Raw genomic sequence first — 22271 nt, 5'->3', positions numbered from 1 at the left:
CTCCCTCTGCTTCATGAAGAGTGAGCCTTTCTGTTCTATTCAGGCCTTTAACTGATTAGATGAGGCCCACCCACATCAGAGAGGGCAACTTGCTTTACTCAGTCCATAGATTTAAATGTTCAACTCATCTAAAAACACCCACACGGAAACGCCTGGAATAATTTGGTCAAATAGTTTGATCAGATATCTGGGTACTCTGTGGCCCCGTCAAGCTCACACATAAAATTAAATATCACAGTAACTAAGAGAAAATCCAACTTATCTATCCATATTTCTAAATCTGGAATTACTATCTACATTGCAAGGGATTCCCTTTTTTTTTCTCCCTGAGACAATGACAGATAAATACCGAGCGTTTCAGAGTGCCTGAATCATCCCCCAACAAACTTTAGTTTCATCAGGGAAGCACGAACAACAGAACTCTCTTATACCTGAATTACGAAAAGAACTATTCGCTTGCTTTCAATTTACTTTCGTTTCTTCAACATAGAGAAGCCCTAAATTTAGTACATTATTTTAACACCGAACAGCTAATAATCAATTATTACTGCAGCACCACAGACATCTCCTTTTTTTTCCTCCAACTTTTTTTTTTTTAACATTTACCACATGACCTTAAAGCAATGAGGATAAGGGATGTTGCTATTAGAGTTCTAGCTCTCGAACACATTCTGGTTTCATTTTTGTCCAGGGAGAGGCTAGAGTGCATAACAAATGATGAACAACAAAAGAGGGAACAAAAATGATAAAAGCAAATTCAATCAGTCACATCTAATTCTGATAATGAATCAATTACACAAGTTAAAAATAGAGTAGTTTACTGACTTCTGAAGATTGCCTTGCCAATTCAAATGCTTATGATATGTTTACGGAGAATTCTGTAGGGACAAAAAAGTCATATCACTGTAGTTTAGTTACTGCAATGCAGGGCAGCAAAATAATATCAGAATTCTTCATTTTCCCAAACTTAATGTTCAGTAAATGAATGACGGACCACAGAATTAAATTCTCATTTGAAAAATGGTTTTTTTTTAATCCTAACAAAATAGATTTTAAAAGTCATAAATGGTATCCATAGGAAATACCATTACTTCTTATCACAAAAGAAATGTACTGCTTTAATATAAGCATGTACCAAAAATGATTACTTTTCTCCATTTTCACACGTAAGCTTATTAATTTAAAATATCACTGAACATTCATACACTCATTCATTCATTCATCACAGCCACAGACTAAAGAATAAAAACCATATGATTATATCAATAAACACAAAAGGCATTTGACAGAATCCAGCATCCATTCGCAATGAAAACTCTGTCAACTAGGAATAGAAGGGAACTTCCTCAATAAAGATTACCTACAATTAACATCATACTTAATAGTAAGAAACTAAATGCTTTCCCCTAAGATCAAGAACAAGGCAAGAATTTCCCCTCTCATTATTTGTTTTCAACACTGTACTAGAAGTTCTAGCTACTGCTGTAAGAGAAGGACATAAAACGTATGTGGATTGAGAAGGAAAAATTAAAACTGTTTTTGTTCACTGATGACCTGATTGTCTATGTAGAAAATCCTAAAGAATCAACAATTACAAAAATAAAACTACTGGAACTAAAGGGTAATTATAGGAAGGTTATAGGATGTAAGATTAATCCACAAACTCAATTGCTTTCTTATATACCATTCATGAACAACAGGAATTTGAAATTAAAACACCATACCATTTATATTGCCACCAAAAAGAAAAAAAAAGTATATTTCTTAGGTATATATCTAACAAAGTATGTACAAGATATATATGAGAAAAACTACAAAACTCTGGTGAAAGAAATCAAAGAGTATCTAAAGAATTGAAGATGTATTCCACATATATGACTCAATACTGTCAAGATATCAGTTCCTTTCAGCTTCATCCATAGCTTCAACTCAACTCCAGTCAATATCCTCGGAAATTAGTTATCTTCGAAGCAATTCTAATGTTTATACAGAAAGGCAAAAGACCCAGAATACCCAACACAATATTAAAGGAGAACAGAGTTGGAAGACTGACACTACCAAACTTCAAGACTTACTATAAAGCCACAGTAATCAAGACAGTGTGGTACTGGTGAAAGAGCAAACAAATAGATCAATGGAACAGAACACAGAGCCCAGAAATAGATTCATACAAATATATTCAATTGACATTTAACAGAGGAACAAAGGGGCTCCATTCCTTTCCATGGAAAAAGAATAGTCTTAAGTAGGTAGAATACAGGAGGTTTTTAAGGCAGTAAAACTATTTTGTATGATACTACAAGGATGGATATGGGTCATTACACATGTGTCAAAACCTAGAAAATATACAAAACTAAAAGTGAACCCTGATGTAAATAATGGACTTTACTTAATACTAATGTATCCATATTGGCTCATCATTTGTAACAGAAGAACCACTCTAATGCAACATGTTAATAATGGGGAAACTGCAGGGGAAGGTCAGGAAGGGGTATGTTGGAAGCATCTGTACATTCTGCTCAAATTCTTCATAAACCTAAAACTCCTCTGAAAATAAAGTCTATTAAAGCCACAGTAATCAAAACAGAGTGGTACTGGCACAAAAACAGACATAAAGATCAATGGAACAGAACAGAGAGCCCAGAAATAAACCCATGCACCTCCAGTCAATCTACAACAAAGGAGACAAGAATATACAATGGAGAAAAGACTGTCTCTTTGACACGTAGTGTTGGGAAAGCTGGACAGCTACATGTAAATCAATGAAGTTAGAACACTCCTTCACACCACACACAAAAATAAACTCAAAATGGTTTAAAGACCTAAACATAAGACATAATACCATGAAACTCCTAGAAGAGAATACAGGCAAAACATTCTTAGACATCAGTCATAGCAATATTGTCTTAGATCAGTCTCCCAAGGCAAAAGAAATAAAAGCAAAAATAAACAAATGGGATCTAATTAAACTTAAAAGTTTTTGCACAGCAAAGGACACCATCAACAAAATGAAAAGACAACCTACAGAATGGGAGAAAATATTTGCAAACAATGTGATTGACAAGGTCTTAATATCCAAAATACACAAACAGCTCATACAATTCAATATAGAAAAAATAAAAAACCTAATTAAAAAATGGGCAGAAGACCTACACAGGCACTTTTCCAAAGAAAACATACACATGATCAACAGGCACATGAAAAGCTGCTCAGCATCGCTAATTATTAAAGAAATGCAAATCAAAACCACACTGAGGTATCATCTCACACCAGTCAGAATGGCTATCATCAAAAATTCTACAAATAATAAATGCTGGAGAGGGTGTGGAGAAAAGGGAACCCTCGTACACTTTTGGTGGGAATGTAAATTGGTGCAGCCACTAAGGAAAACAGTATGAAGGTTCCTTAAAAAACTAAAAATAGAACTACCATATGATCCAGCAATTCCACTTATACGTATATATCCTGAGAATATAAAAACTCTAATTCAAAAAGATACATGCACCCCAATGTTCACAACAGCAATATTTACAAGAGCCAAGTCATGGAAACACTCAAGTGCCCATCAACAGATCAGTGGTTTGAGAAGATGCAGTGTGTATATATATACACACATACACACAACGGAATATTGCTCAGCCACAAAGTAATGAAATACTGCCATTTGCAGCAACATGGATGGATCTAGAAAACATTATACTTAGTGAAGTAAGTCACACAGAGAAAGATGAGTACTATATGATATCACTTATAAGTGGAATCTTAAAAAAAATAATACAAAGGAATTTATATACAAAACAGAAACAGACTCACAGACAGAAAACAAACTTGCAGTTATCAAAGAGGAGAGGGAGGGGGAGGAGCAAATTAGGAACACGGCATTTAATAGATAAACTACCATACATAGAATAGATAAGCAATAAGAATTTACTGTATAGTACATGGAATTATATTCAATATTTCATAATAATCTATAAAGGAATATAATCAGAAAAAAAGTAACTGAGTCACTATGCTGTACACTTGAAACAAAGACAATACTGTAAATCAGTACACATCACTAAAAAGTCCTAATTTTAAAAAATCATTAAGTAACCCCCAGCTCAACAAACATTAATATATTAGCAGAAAATATATTAGGAATATATTAGGAGGAAAGAGAAGAGGATGATTATAAAATTGAGCCACTTTTATGCTTTTCTTTCTCCAGAATGTCATAAAATAATACCAGGTTATCTCAAATAAATTTGGGGGCTTCTCTTTACAAAAAAAGGATGAAAGGGTAGAAATTTGTATCAGTAAGTATTATAAAGATAATTAATATTAAGAACTATTTTTATGTTCTTTTACATAAACAAAAATAAAATAGAAGTATAATTATATTTAGTGAAAAAAATACTAATTACTCTTTTTCATGCTCAAGGCATTTGGTTATAGATTTTAGGAAGAAGAAAGATGAAGAACCAAGGTTCTAGCACCCAAGGATGTACAGTTTGATGGGATCAAAAGGACACAAAGACCAAAAAATAGACTACATGGTAATGTGATAAAACTAGTATATAAAGTGATAAAGGGATGGAAGGGAGGATGGGAGGGAGGGAGGGAGGGAGGGAGGGAAAGGTAAGGTTGTAGATACAATGCATCACATATACATTGTACATTGCACATTCCAAAAAGTAAGCTGACAAGTTGTGAGAAGGTCTGTGAAGGGGGCCACATGGCAAGGGTCTGAGGACAGCCTGTCGTTGCTGAATTTGGTCCCCACCTGACTGCTGGCAGTACAGATGCAACGAACCGATTTCTACCGGCTCTCTGTCTGAATCCTACCCCTTCTAAACGAACCCGCTTTCTTTTCGATTACTTACGGTTGCTGTTATGATGATGGTGATGATGCTTACAGTTTCTCCTTTAATTTTACATTCTTTTACTATGTTTTCAGTTATCACTTTAAAGATTATAACATGTTCTTGGCTTATTAAAATATGATCTAATTAGTAATTTTACCACTTCCCAGAGAATGCAAGAACCACCATTTAGCTCTATTGACTCTCCTCCTGACTTATGTGCTACTATTGTAATGAATTTTGTTCTCTATGGTTTTTAAATCCAAGATTTGCTGCTGTCATTAGCATAAACATTTTATTTAATCAATATTATTTTTGATATATCCTGATATTTACCTTCCTTTACTCTTTTTCCTCTATCTCCAAAGTTATATCTGAGATAGTTTTCTTCTGCTTGAAGAACACCCTTTAATATTTCCTTTAAGGTGCCTCTAATAATGAATTCCTTCAGCTTTACTTGTTTTGAAAAATATCACCATTTTACTAGATTTAAAATTTTAGTCTGGCAGTTATTTTCTTTAAGCACTTTTAAGTTTACATCCAATGTCTCCAGTTGTTTCTTAGTTGAATGAACTGTGAATCTTACAGTTGTCCCCTTAAAGGTAACATACCTTTTTTTCTATCTGTTTTTAAGTGTGTAATTTTGTGCTCACTTTTCAGTAGTTTTAGTCTGATGTTCCTAAGTGTGGCTTTCTCTTCATTTGTCTTACTTAGGTTTCATAGTTCTCCTTGAATCTGTGGCTTAATATACTTAAGTCTGTTGTGGAGAATTCTTAAGCAATGTATTCAACATTGCCTGTGCCTTGTGTACTTGCAAGCTCTCTTGTTCTTGTTCTCTCTGTCTCCCTCCTTTCCTCTGCTGCCTGCCTCCCTTCTCTGTCCTTTTATTTTGGAACTCCAATACATACATGATAAACCATTCATCATTTACCATGTATTTCATATGCTCTTTTCCATATTCTCCAATCTTTTGACTATCAGTGTTTAACTATTAGGTCAGAATATTTCTTCTGACCTAATTTCCAGTTCAATGATTCTCTTTTCAGCTATATCCAAGCTGATTTTAAATCTATTTGTTGAATTTCTAATATCAGTTATTTTCAATTTTCAGTTTTAGAATGTCTACACGATCCCTTTTTCATAGCTACCAGTTCTCAACCAAATTTATTCACCTGGTCTTTTAATTATAACAATCATAAATAATTTAAATGCTACTTGTGATAATATTATTATCTGTGTGTCCATGACCTGTGTGCCTTTTTCTATAGTGTGTGTGTTTGCTCTTGCTTCCCAGGTGAATCCTATCTCATACACCAGCACTGTGTAACAAAGAATTTGGCTGACCTGTCCCCCTGGTTCCTAGGAGGAAGATTCTAAACCCTTGGAATTTCCCAAGTGATATGTGGCTATGTTTTTCCTGTGCCTCTTAGATCACATCTTAGTTTATGGTAATGGGGTGAGTGGTAGGTCCCTAGATAGCTTCAATAAAAAGGCTGGCCATGCTGGAAAGACAAACCAGATGACCAGAAGGTTGGGAGTCTGCTCCGGCCTGACCTCTGAGGAATGAAAGTGTGGTGGAGATCAAGTTCAATCATGTACTCAATTATTTAATCAATCATTCCTACATAACAAAAGCCCAAGAAAAATACTCTGGGACCAAAGCACTCCAAGCTTCCTGGAGATGGACACATTGATTGCCAGGAGGGTAAGATATCTTGATCCACAGGTACAGGGAACAGAAACTTTATATTTGGAACTCTCCCAGACCCTGCCCTATTCGTTGCTTCATCTGGCCCGATTTGTAATCCTTTATAATAAAACTTCAATTGTACATATAGCACTTTCCTGAGTTCTTGACTCTAAACAGATTGTGGGAACCCCCAAATTTGTAGCCAGTTGTACAGTAGTACTGATGATCTGAGGACCACCCCTCTCCTTGTGGCTGGTGTCTGAGATAAGGGCAGTTTTGTAGGGAACAAAGCCCTTAACTTGTATCATCTGTTAATTCTGGGGGGCTGGTGTCAGAACTGTACTGCAGTGCACCAGTCTGTTTAATTTTAATTATTAGATATGGTATATGTCAAACTACAGAAATCATTTGAGTTCTTTGTGTTACTCCTCCACCCCCCAAAGATGTACTTCTGCTTCTCGCAGGTAAAGTAATCTAGGGGCACAGGCAATCTCACTTCATCTTAATCCAAATGGTAATTAGGATTATTTGAGGCTGAGTTTCAATACTTGTCAGGGCTGCTCTATTTCCGGTTCACCATTGTTTCCTGGGTATAGTTCTTTGAGTTTCCTCCTAAAGTGCCTCTTCTTTGGTGGGTCGTGTACTACCATTTTTGATCCACTTCTACTCTGGTGCTTCCAACAGCTCTGCCCCACTTCTCAGCCCTTCACCCACTGCAAACCCCTGGAGAGAAGAGGCTTCTCCAGATGCCAAACTCACTCCTCCGGTCTCCTATTTTGGGACTGTGGCCCCACACATGTTCACTACTTCTTTAGCTCTCAATTATCTTCAAACAGATTTTTGGTTTTTCTTAGAGGGGAACATGGTTTGAAATAACCTCACCTACTATTGTTATCAACATCACTTTTAAAAATTCTCTTCAAAATACAATTAGTTTCAACTTTGAGTCCATCAAGCTAGTGGGGAATCCAAGCGCTCATTATTCCTGCTGGAGTAATGCAATAATTTCGGACACTGGCGGGCAAGCCCGGTGCATGTGTTAGATCTCCTAAGCACAGAGTCTCTACTTACATGTCCCTGTCCAGTCTGAGGGCTGATGCTTTCCATTCACTTGAGAGGCTCAGGACATTTTGCTCAAGTGAAAAACCCCACAGCCATTGCCCTCTGAGTTCTTGCCATCTCCTGATAGGCCAGGATGAAATGGGGAGTAGCAGGTTGTCAGGTAGCAGAGCACTGGTCATCCTGAAAGTGGAACTCAGAGCACTCTGCTCCCTCCCCAGTCTCCATGAATGATTTAAAAAGAATTTTTTTAATATAACCATAGATTCACATGCCACTGCGAGAAATAATACAGAAAAATCCCTTGAACATCTGTCTGGTTTTCTTTAATAATAATATTTTAAAACTATAGTATAAGAGTTACATACATTTTATATGTGTAAGATATATGTAACTAATAGTTACATATGTATGTAACTATTACCTGTATATATATAACTATATATTACATATATACTTAATGTTACATATATATGTAATATTATATATGTAACTATTTTACGACTCTAGTATAATAGTTACATATATATGGAACTATGTGTATATATATTCTAGTTCCACACATATGTAACTAGAATATATATACTATAACGGCTTTTCGATGAAGATACTGACTTTGATACAATCTCCCTGATCTTATTAAATTTCTCCAGTTCTGCTTATATTCATTTGAGTATGTGTCTGTGTGTGTGTATTAAATCCCGTACCATTTTATTAACTGTGTAAATTCCTGGATCCCCATCATCGTAAAGGTCCTACACCCCAAGGATCCCTCATGTTGCCTTTTTTCTAATTAAATGCACCTCCCTCTCGCTCCCCTCTCTTGCTTCCCTAACCCTGGACAACCACTCATCCGTCCTCCAGTTCTATGGAATAGCACAGCACGTGACCTTCTGGGATTGACATTTTTCACTCAACATAACCTCCGGGAGATGCATCCCAATTGTCGTGTGTCAACAGGTCATTCCTTTTTATTGCCGAGTAGTAGGCCATGCTATGGTTGTAGCGCAGATTAGATAACCATTCCCTTAATGAAGGACATTAGGCCTGATTCCAGTTTTTGACTATTACACATAAAGCTACTTTACACGAAATGCCTGTGACAAGTATTTGTGTGAACACAGTTTTCATTTCTTTGAGATAAATACCCAGAAATGCAATTGCTAGGTCACATGGCAGTGTGTGTTTAGTTCTTTAAGCAACTGCCAAAATATTTCCCAGAGTGGCTCTATCAGTTACAAGCAATTTCTGACTGATCCAGTTTCTCTGCACCCTCAGCAACATTTGGTTATCAGTATTTTGTTTTATTTTAGCCATTCTGATAAGTGTATAGTGATAGCGCCTGGCGGTCTTATAGTCCCATCATGGCCAGTGACCCTGAACACCTTCCCCTGTGCTTACCTGCAAGCTGTATGTCCTCTCGGTGAAATCACTGTTCATGTTTTCTACCCATTTTCTAATTAGGTTGTTTGTTACTGTTGAGCTTTGAGAGTTCTTTCTATATATTTTTTTTTTATTATAAATTCATTTATTTATTTATTTTATTGGCTGTGTTGGGTCATTTTTGCTGTGCACGGGCTTTCTTTTTTTTTTTTTAGTTGCGGTGAGTGGGGGCTACTCTTCGTTGTGGTGTGCAGGCTCCTCATTGTCGTGGCTTCTCTTGTTGCGGAGCACAGGCTCTAGGCGCATGGGCTTCAGTAGTTGCAGCACATGGGCTCAATAGTTGTGGCTCACGGGCTCTAAAGTGCAGGCTCAATAGTTGTGGTGCATGGGCTTAGTTGCTCCGTGGCATATGGGATCTTCCTGGAACAGGGCTCGAACCCGTGTCCCCTGCATTGGCAGGCGGATTCTCAACCACTGTGCCACCTAGGAAGCCCTCTTTCTATATTTTTAGATATCTGTTCTTTGTTGGACATATGATTTGCAAATATCTTCTGCCAGTCTATAACTTATGTTTTCATCTGCTTCACAGGGACTTTTACAGAATAACATTTTCTCATTTTGATGAGATCAGTTTATTAATCTTTTCCTTTCAGGGACATGTCTTTGATGCCAAGTTTTAAAACTATGATCTCAAAGATTTTTTTCCTAAACGTCTTATAGTTTTATGTTTTACACTTATACCCATGATCTATTCAAATTAGATGTCATATAAAGTGTGAGGTTTGGGCTGTGGTTCCTTTTTTTTTTTTTTGTAATCTGGGGGAAAAAATCCCTCCTCTTCTTTTTCTATCAGAGGAAAAGAATCCCTCCTCTTCTTTTGCAATCTCTCTCTCTCTCCCTTCTGTGCAAGACACGAAGTGTAACAACCTCCTTGGATTTAGTTTTTAGGGAATAAAAATCAGAAAAAGAAGTGCCTTGTAGAGAACTTAAGCTTTCTGCCAACCCTCCAACCTCCCCTGAGGAGGAAAGTGTACTGGGACTGCTAGCTGCTCAAGTGGGGGAAAATAATAGGAGAAATACTGTGAGTACACATAAATTATCATCACACAATTTAGCTCGCAGGCAAAAGTTGTGCGTGTGGGCAAGTATGTGAATTTTCTATGAAGAACCTATAACATATATCAGATTGCCAAAATATCCACAAACCACCCCACCATTTTTCGAATCACTATCGTCAAGGCTCAGATTCCTGCTATAGGAATAGGGATTCTGCCCTGTGGAGTGATGTGACGTCAAGATGCTTCCAACAGAGAAGGCCCTTAGCCAAGGACTTGGGACTCACTGGCCTCGAAACAATATTCTACTCACTCAGGTTGGGCTGGTTTAGTAAGATGGCTTTTCTTTCCATTCCGAATTGCAAGCAGATAACAATCTTTCAGGAGTCACCAGCGTCACATAAATGGGGACCTCAAACTCTCTGAATTAACTAAGCAGAGTAATTCACAATGAAAGCAGCCCATCGCTCTCCTTAAACAACCTACAGGGAAGTGCATGCCTTTTTTTTCTCCATTTATTTCTTCATAAACACAATCAGCACCTGCATGCAGAGTCCCATGCATAAATCACTATATAAAAGCGGTACAGGAATGAATGAAACAATCCTGGCTGAAAACTAAACAGAAGAGCTAAACACACACAGCAATAAAGAAAATAGATGGCAGTACGTGATATATGCCATTTCCCTCGGCAGTTAAAGACAAGGGCAATTCTACTACCAACATGTCCTCAACCAAATTAAGTTCAGTGTGGTAATGTGTTACCAGTCCCTGGACACTGAAGATTCACTGATGAATCCTTTGAAAAACAGAAAAACTACTCACACACAATTTCCACAGAGAGTTGATACTGAATGGCAGGTTCAAACCAATTACTGGGAAGAGAAGCTTGTTTTACTAACTTACAGGCTAGCAAAAGCATCACCTCAGAATCAAAGGTCAGCAAAGATCCCTCTTTGCCTGATCTTCCTCAACAGGTAGAATAGTAAGATATGTTTCCTACAATCTCATTTTTTCTAGCCAGCACACACCCAAATGCCTATAACATAGAAGCCCTCAATAAGCCTTAAAGGAATTGAGGTAAAGTGATTGAAAACTAGACCCAGGATTAAAAGATTATTGCAGAGAGAAATTATAAGTGTTTCAGTTTACATAGTTCCTCAGTAGAATCTCTGCTTGCATGCTAGCCTTCTATGTAAGTGCCTGCGAGAGTGTTTGGCTTGAGTAGCTAAGCCCCAGGCAGGTACTAAAGCCAGCTGCCAGGAATCTCTTCATAGTAACAGAGAAATCAGAAGTATATGCCTGTACAGCACTTAAAGAAGCATCACATATTCACCCAGGGCTGAGTTTGTGATATTTCTATTCAAGTTGCTGCACAAGGGGAAACAGGTATGTTTTGAGATGTCACATCTCCATAAAATGTAAATGAATCATCATGGATGAAAAACAATAACATCCGTACACTGTGAATCTATATTCAAAGAATCATATAAATAGAACTAGAGCAGAAAAACAACCAAACACATTTTGTTACTTTTACTTTTCATTCCAGATGGAATATAACACAACTAAAAAGATATTTGGAAATTAAAAAGAAGAGGAAGCTTTTTTTCTTTTTTCCTGCTTACACCTAGATTAAATTAATAAACTAAATGTGGACCAGTAAAAATGGTCTTAAATTTTCATTGAGAAAATAACTGAGAGATTCTTTTCTCCTCAACATTGATTTTTAATATACTGTCTCTTGCAATTCACTCACTTTCAGTGAGTAAAACACCTCCATTGTTTTCTCATTGTTACTGAAATCCAATGGCTCCAATTTCTATGAATATTTTTAACCCTTTGCCTTTAAAGCCTGTATTTTGGAAAATAGTGTCTTCTCGCCCAGTCATTCCTTGAGAGTGTGGCTCTAAGCCAAGTCAGGCTGCTAAAGGATGAGAGACTGAAGAAAGGCCAGGGTGCTCTCTGTAATTAGCAGGGAGGTTAAATTTAGGAAAAAGAGCGAATCTCTCTCCAGGAGAGAGGAGGCAAAGAAGAAAGAATAGCTCCCCTTCATTGCTTACTCTTCTAGCAAAACTATTCCGCAAACTGTCCTACTCCCAGACCCAGGCTAAAAGACCAGGACATGAAGGGGAAGAGAAGGAAGAAAAGCACTTAGATGATAACTTGACCATTTTGGAGCAAAACAGCCCAGCTTTAGAAGCTTGCTCCGAGGTAGTGACTGAGGGCATACAAACCCTGCAGGGTATTAATCATCCAATTGTGTAGGCAGACATAAACCATGCATCTCCTTCTAGCCAGACTGAGAGGCACTTAATTCATTAGATCAAAGCCATCTCATGCCTTATCAATTACTTACAAGTAAAGCTCATTAAATCCTAATATTAAAAGGGGCATGAAGGCAAAAATATTGCCATGCATACATACAGCATGGCTTTGGCCTGCTGAGTCACATTCTGGAAAGCAAATGTAGCATTTATTTCCAGACACTGTCAGACACAATGACTTAATGGTCCTATATTTGAAAGTAACAAGACAAAGCAAGTATATGCCAAGAATAATGCCCAGTAAGATGGAAACAGGACAAGCTCTCTCATCCACACTCAAGCCTGTGCTTGCTCTCTCTCTCTCTCTCTCTCTCACACACACACACACACACACACACACACACACACACACATCATCATCATCACTGGATGTATTTTATCTATGCATGCATGGGTATGTGTGTGCTTTTATAAACAAGCATATTCAAGTTTTTATTGTCACACATCCCCACTAGAATGTAAAATCCTTAGAAAAGAGACTTTGTATCTTTTTAGATACTAATAACTCCAGCACCCAGAACACAGTGGTCATTCCACAAATTTTTATTAAATGAATAAAATTACTTATGAGCTATGTGGTAAAATCTGTTTTAACGTACAAATAACACTTTTCAAAAAATGCTCCCCTCATACTGGTTTCCACATCAGAGATCTCAAATAATAATTCTGAATAATATTCCCCTAAATCATCTTTCTTAAAATTTATTAAAGTATGACATACTTAATTCAGGTAGTGCATATTTAATCCATTAGTAAGTGTGTGTGCACGTAAAGGAAATGCCCCTGTTGATATTTTATTATATTCACATAAAAATGGATGGAAGTAATAAGGTGCAATCCAGAGACGGAATCTGGAACAGAAAACATCCCCCACATAAAAGATTTCTTGCTTGAAATAAAAACTGGTAATCAAATTTCAAGCCTCCAGAATGAAATTTTATTTTTAAAGCAATAATTTAAAAACTGTGTTGCATCCGACAAATCTCTTGCCAAGTACCAGAACTTGTTTCTCCTTAATTTATTCTATCGCACTATTTGAAGAGTCTGAGGGAGAACTAAGAAATTACAATTCTACAGCTAATGTTCAGTGCATTTTTCCCTTTCCCCCGACTGCTCACAGCTTCTACAGATGATACTTTTACGACTTTTATTATTATTTAGACAAGTTGCATGCTGGTAATTTTAGAGCCATACATCGTTCTGGAAAAATCTCAAGAAATTTAAAATGAAACCATAGTGATGCTTTATTTCACGAACATGTCAGAATTCAATCCATAAAAGCAATACGAGCAGGACGTGTGGGGGAAAATATATCTTTAGTTTAACTTTGGTGGGTTTCATTCTCCAATTCAATTCCACTTAATTGAATGGGACAATATATGCTCTTAATCAGACTCCCAGGAAACCACATACACATCTAAACGTGAAGAGGAAGTTAAAGATCACTCCTTTGGCTAGAGAACAGACTTGTGGTTTCCAACGGGGGGCCGGGGGGTGGGGAGGGAAGGACTGGGAGTGTGGGATTAGCAGACACAAACTATTATAGGTGGGATGGATAAACAAGGTCCTCCTGTAGAGCACAGGGAACTATATTCAATATCCTGTGATGAACCATAAGGGAAAAGAATATGAAAAAGAATGTGTATACAAGTGTAACTGAATCACTGTGCTGTACAGCAGAAATTAACACAGCATTGTAAATCAACTATACTTCAATAAAATAGATTAAAAAATAATAATGATAAAAGATCCTTGCATTGGCATCTAGAATTACAGCACCCATCACTGAACTGCATTTTCAGTTGCTACAATTACAGTTATATTATGCATGTTCAAAAACTGTCAATGGAACAAGGCATGAGCTGATTGACAAATCCATTCACCACCCAGCATTGAGGACCAAGCCTAAATTACTCACTTCTGGCCATCTCCTTAGTCAGTTCCACTGCTTCTCATAACAAACCTGATTTGACGTTAGTTGTTTAACTTTAATAACAGAATATAATTGAGTATAACCAGATCATCATTACAGTAAAGAGTTATGAGTTAAAAGAAATGTTACACTTTTCCCTGGAACTTCTCCAGCTCTCAGAAAGTCAAATTATTTTTCACTTCTTTTTAAAAAATGAATCAAAACATATTTTTTAGGTTATCACTATGTGTTTTTCCCCCACTACAGACAGATTCATATCAATTAAAGAAAAACTGCCTCCCGGCTTTGCCTTCCCTTTGCCTTCCCCTCCTTATGTAAGACACTAAAACGACTTCGGGTGAGGACAGAAGGAGATAAAGAAATTCCTACACAATGATATTAACAAGACTTGAAAGAGTAAAGTGCTCTACAAACATAAAATTTAAGGAATCACTTTTATCGTTATATGCAAATAACTGCTCGATCTCACTATGTAATCAAGACACAGATAATTTTCATTCTTAAGCAACATCCTTCAGGCTCCTGCTGCCTATTTCTGACTCATTTTCTCCCTCAAGTCATGATATGACATCCATTTTAATCTAATTTCACCCGTGTAAACATGCTGTACCAGGGGCTCTAAGGATGTGTTCTTCCTGACATCACCCCCTAGAAAGAGCTGCGATATGTTGATCTGAATACATACGGAGACTAATTTAACACAGAAATGATCGGCATTAATTCAAGAGTAACATCGGGGGGGGGGGTAGCCTTCAATATGCATGAATGGGAAAGCGGACGAGAACAGTATCCAAATGTCTTTCACATTTCCCCTAGTTTTCTCTGTAATAATAACCAGCAACGTAAAGAATTAGCAGGAGAGGTTATTATACTAAGCGAAGTAAGTCAGACAGAGAAAGACACATATCATATGGTATCACTTATATGTGGAATCTACCAAAATGATACAAATGAACTTATTTACAAAACAGAAACAGACTCACAGACTTAGAAAACAAACGTATGGTTCCCAAAGGGGAAAGGTGATGAGGAGGGATAAATTAGGAGGTTGAGGTTAACATATACACACTACTATATATAAAGTAGATAATCAACAAGGACCTATTATACGAACTCTACTCAATACTCTGCAACAACCTATATGGGAGAAGAATCTAAAAAAGAATAGATACATGTATATGTATAACTGAATCACTTTGCTGTACACCTGCAACTAACACAATATTGTAAATCGACTATATGCCAATATAAAATTAAAAAAAAAAATAAAAGGTATTCCCCACCCCCCCCCAAAAAAAAAAAGAATTAGCAGGAAATCTGCCCTATAAGTATCATGTTTAATGAAACAACTCTTTAACATTCAGATTCTCTAATCCCCGGGAGAGGTGGAAAGCTGCAGTGATTGCCTGCGAGTTTAGCCCAGGAAATCTGGAATCTGTCTGATGCTGAATATTCTCATTTGAAAATGAAAACATCCAACTGTTAAAACAAAAACTATCCTCATCCATCCCTGGCTCCTAAAGCTTAGCAAGAAAGAGGAGCCCTTCCCCATCACACACCTATCTCACTCAGTTCAAAACAGTAGAGGATTTTGATATAGTTTAGCTTCTCTTCCTCCAAAATGTGTCCACCGTACTTTCACCCGCACGCCCTCACATGTTTCCATATCTGACTACATGCTGCTCTTCTGTCTAAAAATAATAATACTAACAACAATACTAATATGTTTGTTGATCTCTTAACATGCATCAAGATTTTATGTGCATTTTCTTATTGAATCCTCACAACAATCCCAGGAAGCAGCAGCTAATACTTAAGCTGCATTTTACAGAAGATAAAAATCATATTTAAAGAAATTAAGTCAACCTGGACAAGTCACACAACTAGTAAACAGCAGAGGCGAGGCCCAAACCTGGGTCTAGAGTCCATTCTCTTGACTACAAATCTGGGCAGAGTCTGTAGAAAGAGTAGAAGAGCTCAAAGAATCACTTGGTTTAAGTGTTTCATTTAACAAATCAGAGGCTAACGACCCAAAAGACTACAGCACAGCAGCTTTTTGTTCCTCAGTCTCCATGAGTATATTACAGCATCAAACACATCTACACCCCAATGCTCCTTTCGGTTTCCTGGCTCTCCACTTAACTACTGTTCCGCCTCTCTTATGACTCTTCTTCCCCTGTCCATGTCCTACATATCAGCCTTATCTAGGACTGCAGCCTCAACCTCCTCTCTAGTTAGTCTATTCCAAGACTTTGCAGACTTTTGAAAGCGACGCCCAAGTTGCTAAATATACCCCTGTAATCACTGTTCCTCCCCTCCCTACCTAGGGCTCCCATTCCTTCAACTACTCCCATGCACTTGTGATTTATATCCAACCCAAGCTTTCCTAAGTTAAAGACTCATAAATTCCAATTTCCCACAGACCCTTTATTTTATCCCCCATGGACCCTTCGTACTCACCAGTGTCCAAAAATCTCACTCAGTCTTTTCTTTCAACTTTGTACATCTCCCACAATCTTTAACACCATCTCTCTTCCCTCCGGTCAGAAACATCAGCTCACCCTTAAATCTGATACTTTTTCTGATCGACCACATCAAGTTCATCCCTAAACCAGTCACTATGACCTGAAATGTCCCTGGGCCCGGTCATCCTATTCTAATGGCCACTCTCCAGGCTAAGCTTCTCCTTTTCTCTCATGTGAATGACCACATCAGCCTTCTCTGAGTTGGTTTCCCTGATCCAGAATCTCTCCACCCCCCATCGAAGCTCCTCTAGTTCACCAGAGCTACTCTTTTCCAAGAGATCTGACCATGTGACCCCCCCCATCCCCACACACTGCTTCCCAACTACCTGAGAGTAAAAGCCCACCCTTGAGAATGGCAGAAGCAGTGTTCAAGAGCTGATCAAATTGCTCCCTCCTCGAGTTTCCACACTCCTTCCATCCTGCCCCTCATTACTCTGGAATAAGTGCAATTCCCAGGACCACTGCCATCCCTCTGAGTCTTCTGTTTATTCTTCTGTTTGGAATTAATTCCTCCAATCAACTGCCTTTTGAATTCCCTCTCATCTTCCATATAAACCCTATCAACACCATAGACATCTTCTTCCTGACCTACTAAAAGCAGCACTGTTTGTTTAGGGAATTTTTCTAGGCTCTGCATTCCATGCTTCACCATAAGCTAGGTCTGCCTGGGGAGAGGGAAGCCTGGCACCCAGGTCTCAGAGTGACTTTTCCCAAGGTGAAACAGCTAAAGTATTAACTTGCTAAATGTTCTCTGTATCTTCCTCTAAGTTACAAAAATAAATATTATCAATAAGGGTTACCTACGTAATACATTAACATTACGAGAAATCGCCATTAGAAGATGGAAAGCCGTGAAATAAATCACCCGGATGCCTTCTCGCACAGTAATCGCTTATTTACACATATTCCACTAAACGTATTCATCCATTCATTTGTGAGGCAAAATGGAACATTCAAATCACCCTCAATATCTTTACAGTTTTGTATTATTTCCCCGTGATCCAGACTAATGCCATCTTGGCCCAATGCCAAACAATATTAACATGAGAGAGGTATTAAAATCACATAAAATATTAGGGGAACTAGTCAATTGTATTACCTATGTCAGTAAATGGGAGGTAACAGAAAAAGGCCCTAAACCTTTGGACAATTAGAGAACTCTGAAACTGAGCTGGAGACTAAGCATTTCAGAAAGAGGATTCATCAAAACGAATAGACATTTAACAAAGTTTTAAGTAGTTGGATGTGTTCACTCCTTCCACTCAGTTTACTGTATTCAATGCTTCTCACCATGTTTTAATTATGCAAAAAGTTTCAGCAACTCTACTGATAGATAGTCAAAACCTACCCTGAGAAAAAACTTCAGAGGAGGCCAATAAATGATCACTTCAGTGGACAGATGAATGAGATTGGCCCATTTCTCCTAAGCTAATAGCCTGAATAGACATATCCTTAATTTGCAAAAATACATCAAACAAGAAAATACAAGGCTCAAGGCACTAGGGTCAGGTACCAACCTCCGCTGCTCTTCACCGTGTTCTCCCGAAGGGACCGTGAGGCACTCATCCATGTGTCCGTGAAGCAACCTGAGGACGTCACCACCAATCAGATACCCTAGAAGGAATGAAACGCAGTCACATTTGAACTGTCATCATCAGATGTTGAGAGCTGAACAGATCATTGGGTCCATTCTCCTATTTTCATAGACAGGGACACGGAAGTCTAGCGAGGCTTAAGTATCCGGCCAAAATCACAGAGATGGATGGTGCCGCATGCCTGCCCATCTCTGAGTCCTGGGTTCCTAAGTCCCGCAGTTAGTGATGGTCCCACTATTATACGTGACCTCAGCCTCATAAAACCCTCCACTAAACACACAAACCTGGATAGGCTCAGATTTGAACTTATATAAGTGAGATAATCAGAACAAACAGATATTTTCTGGGAAAACCCTGATGCACAAGCACTGCTGTGATCTAGCTCCTAGTCACACACCCTGGAAGATGAGAAATCTTGACATTAGCTTAACTAAGCAATACCCTGAGGCCAAAACACTGGAGAAGATAACCCCTAGAAAGCTAGCACATAAAACACACACAAAAATAAGCTAAAGCTGACGATAGCATAAAAATAAGGAGAGATACATCTTAACACAAACTTCACTTTTAAATAGCAATTCAAATGAGTTTCTCAAATGTCACGTATTTGCATTACAGAATATTTTGACACAAACAGCTCTAATTAATGTGCCCATCATCACAGTTCCAAAGGTGACTGTCAACTCTGCATCATGGACCAGGCTCCTAATGGAAGTGGAGTTTTTACCTTGGGCTGCTTCACTTCCTGAGCTGATTGGGGCCACACTCCAGAGGGTCTGCTGGAAAGCGGCGTCCACTTGCAAGCTGCCGTTGCCATAAGACAAGTGCTGCATTAGGGGCAAAAGGAGGCATCACAACAGGCTCTGGGTAAGTCTTAACATGGAAGTGCTTCTGGCAACTCAAACTGAACACTGCAGACTCGCAAATGTCCACAGAGAGCTTCTGTTTCAATCCTGTCACTCAAAACTTAAAAGGCTAGTAGGAAAAAAAGTAGAGTTTATATTTGACTTTGGGTATTTTTCAGCTTCCTTTCTGAAAGTTACTACTTAAGCCACTAAGCTGAAAACACACAAATGAATTTACTAAAATAAATTTATTTGTGAAAACAGACTACGTTGTTTTAAAGGCTTACTGATGGATGAAGTTGTACAGATAGCAGGCACTTACCATTAAAATTATAATTAAGTTTTTACATATCACACTGTGACAGTGTGTTGACAATGCAGTCTACTGGACCAATGTGTTAGTTTCATGGGGTCCCTTAGGCACTTTTATCTACAATCTGATGTAATAGCCAATAGATGGCAATATTTCCTAATAGGTATCAAAACTCAGGACAATACACGTCCTTCAAAATTCAGACATTACAAATTTCAGATGTTCCTTCTTAAAATCAAATTATGAATAGAACATCATATTTCATATACTTGAGAGCCATAATTGATGAGTTCTGAAACGATAAGTAAAGAAAAACAAAATGATGAATACAGACAAATGCCTTGCTTATTTCACTAACCACTACCCGGCTGCTGCTAGAATTTCAAGCATGCATAGAACACTCTGTTTTCTTGGAGTCATCTCAGTAAACATCACCAATATTCCTATAATGTTCCTGCAACATTTTCCAATGCTGATGACACCCCAAGCTTTTAGGGACTTTAGTTGTCCAAGAAACCCGACCTTCTTAGTTAGAAAAAGAGCAGTCACAGGATGAAGAGTCACACTGGTATACGTCACAGGCCTTTCAACATCCAAAGCTCTCTTCTGTCTAAATAACGCTAATCTCAAGTCACCAGCAAATGTAGGTATTTCATTTTCTTTCTCTTAAAAACAAAACCAAAGAAATTTGTGACATCTGACATATATGTAATTATCAATAATTTCCAATCAATAAGATTAAAACTGGATGCATCAGATTTAGCAATAATCTGCTCTTACCCCTCTCCCCATCTCAACTAATTGTCTGCCTTTGCACAAGCTCCTCTTCACTTCAACCTGTCACTCTACTCCAGCTGAGATACCTTTATGGAATTAATTTCTTCCCCGATATGTTAAAATTCTTTAGCTATTTACCAATAAATCATATGCCATCTGCTTCCACAAACAAGAAAAATGTATTTTCCTTCACAGCCCTCATCACACAATGTAATCCTTTAGTGTATTTTTCTTTCTCTTGTAGGCTGACACACGCTCACAACTGTATCCCCAGCATCTAGCAAGCTTAATAAAGAAATATGTGTAGGAGCCAACCAAACCCTTCAAATCAAAGCAGCATAAACTTTAAGAAATATATTTTAAATTACTCCATATATGTTCCTATTTCAACGACTTGAACCAAAATAACAACAACCAAAAACCAGCAAAATACGCACCAACGCCCCCCATAAAACCATACAGATTTTACCAAACCATCAAAAGACAATTCAAAATACCAATGCTTATATTTTTACTTTTGAATTCAAGTGAAAACTCATGGCATGTCATGATACAAAGATAGACTTGTTTACTCATCCTGGTTCACTGAATATACTATGCACTGTGCTAAATATTAATAGAACAAATTCCAACCCTGAGGGTGCCTGTAATCTAGAAAGGAAGGTAAAATATATCCACAAAATGCCCTGAGTCAGTGTTTGGAACATTAGCTGAATTGTAATCAAAGTGCTACAGGAATTGAGAGAACACAACACTTGGAGCAGCCTAACTGGTACAGAGTTCATTGTCCTGGGCCTCGAGGACAGGTGGTATTTTCACAGGAGAGACAGGGTTCCATGCAGGATGAGATATTTGAAGAACCCGTAGGATCATTTGGCCTGAACCTCGCATTTATATACTTAGAGATGCTGTCTCCAAAAGGCTGTACATACACTGGATTTGGGTATCTACTAATAATGTTAAAGCGCTAAGTGTAAATATTTTTAAAATACCAAAACTTTTATAAAATAGTTTGGAGATTTTCATTCTTCACACACCAGAAACCTTGTAATTGGAAGTGGCCTGGGCTTTTTTTGGCCCTCTAGGCTCTAGCAAGGGAAATGGCACCCAAAGGGGCAGAGATATGGGAACATAAAGCACAGCAGAGAGTTTCATCTTTGGGGCTTACAGCACATACCTAGGAAGAGAGGGAGAGAGAGGCCTGCAGACAAGGCACGTGCCAGATCAAGGGCGTTATAGGCAATAAGGAGCTACTGCCATGAAAACAAAATGGGGGGCAGGGAGGAGGACTAAAATGTAATTTTCAAATCATAGCTAAGCCTAAAGGTACACAATAAATATAACCATAAAAATAAGAAAATTTCAGTCTGTTGGAGAAAGTCAAAAAAATGTCCTTAAGGTCACATTATACCATTTAAAGTAATCTAAATCATGTCCACTCTTCTCAAGAAAATATTCTCTAGACAAAGCTATTTTGGATGTTTCTATTTAATTTTGCCTCTTAAAACAACAAAGGGAAATCTGAGTAAGAACCAGACAGGCCTGTGATACTAAATACTCAGAATGCAGTAACAATTTCAGTTACTGACACTAAGATGGGTTATCCTTAAAGCCAAAACAGATGTTTTCAGAGGCAGAAAGCAAAGTTGGCCTTAGGCTGAAATGTGTAATGGCTCTAAAATGTACACACCCACCAGGAACACGGCAGGCACTTTGGGGAGTGATCTCCTCTCTCCTGTCACCTTGATTCTCATGTTAGTGACTCTCAAGTTCTCATGGACACACGAATCATCGGGGATCTTGTCAAAAAAGGCAAATCTGAATGCAGGCTGTGTGTGAGGCAGGGCCAACCAAGGCCACTGGTTCAAGAAGCAGATTTTGAGTAACAAGACTTTATATGATAGAAGCATGAAATCTCAGGAACA

At 37.9% G+C, this 22271-nt stretch overlaps 1 protein-coding gene across 1 annotated transcript in view; it reads right to left on the bottom strand.

Moving 5' to 3' along the window:
• The window catches only part of RYR2 (ryanodine receptor 2), a 549009-nt gene that overhangs the window by 385938 nt on the left and 140800 nt on the right, over nucleotides 1–22271 (bottom strand). The window contains exons 11-12 of the mRNA XM_057736978.1: nucleotides 19139–19238; nucleotides 18334–18430 (exon numbers count right to left, since the gene is read on the bottom strand). Of these exons, the coding sequence (XP_057592961.1) occupies nucleotides 18334–18430; nucleotides 19139–19238 (197 nt within the window). The remainder of the gene's footprint in view (nucleotides 1–18333; nucleotides 18431–19138; nucleotides 19239–22271) is intronic.

The sequence above is a fragment of the Hippopotamus amphibius genome, chromosome 5, assembly GCF_030028045.1.
Source record: "Hippopotamus amphibius kiboko isolate mHipAmp2 chromosome 5, mHipAmp2.hap2, whole genome shotgun sequence".
NCBI classification, from domain to species: Eukaryota; Metazoa; Chordata; class Mammalia; order Artiodactyla; family Hippopotamidae; genus Hippopotamus; species Hippopotamus amphibius.
Note: the sequence above shows the minus strand (reverse complement) of the source record. Positions and strands in the feature narration are given on the sequence as shown.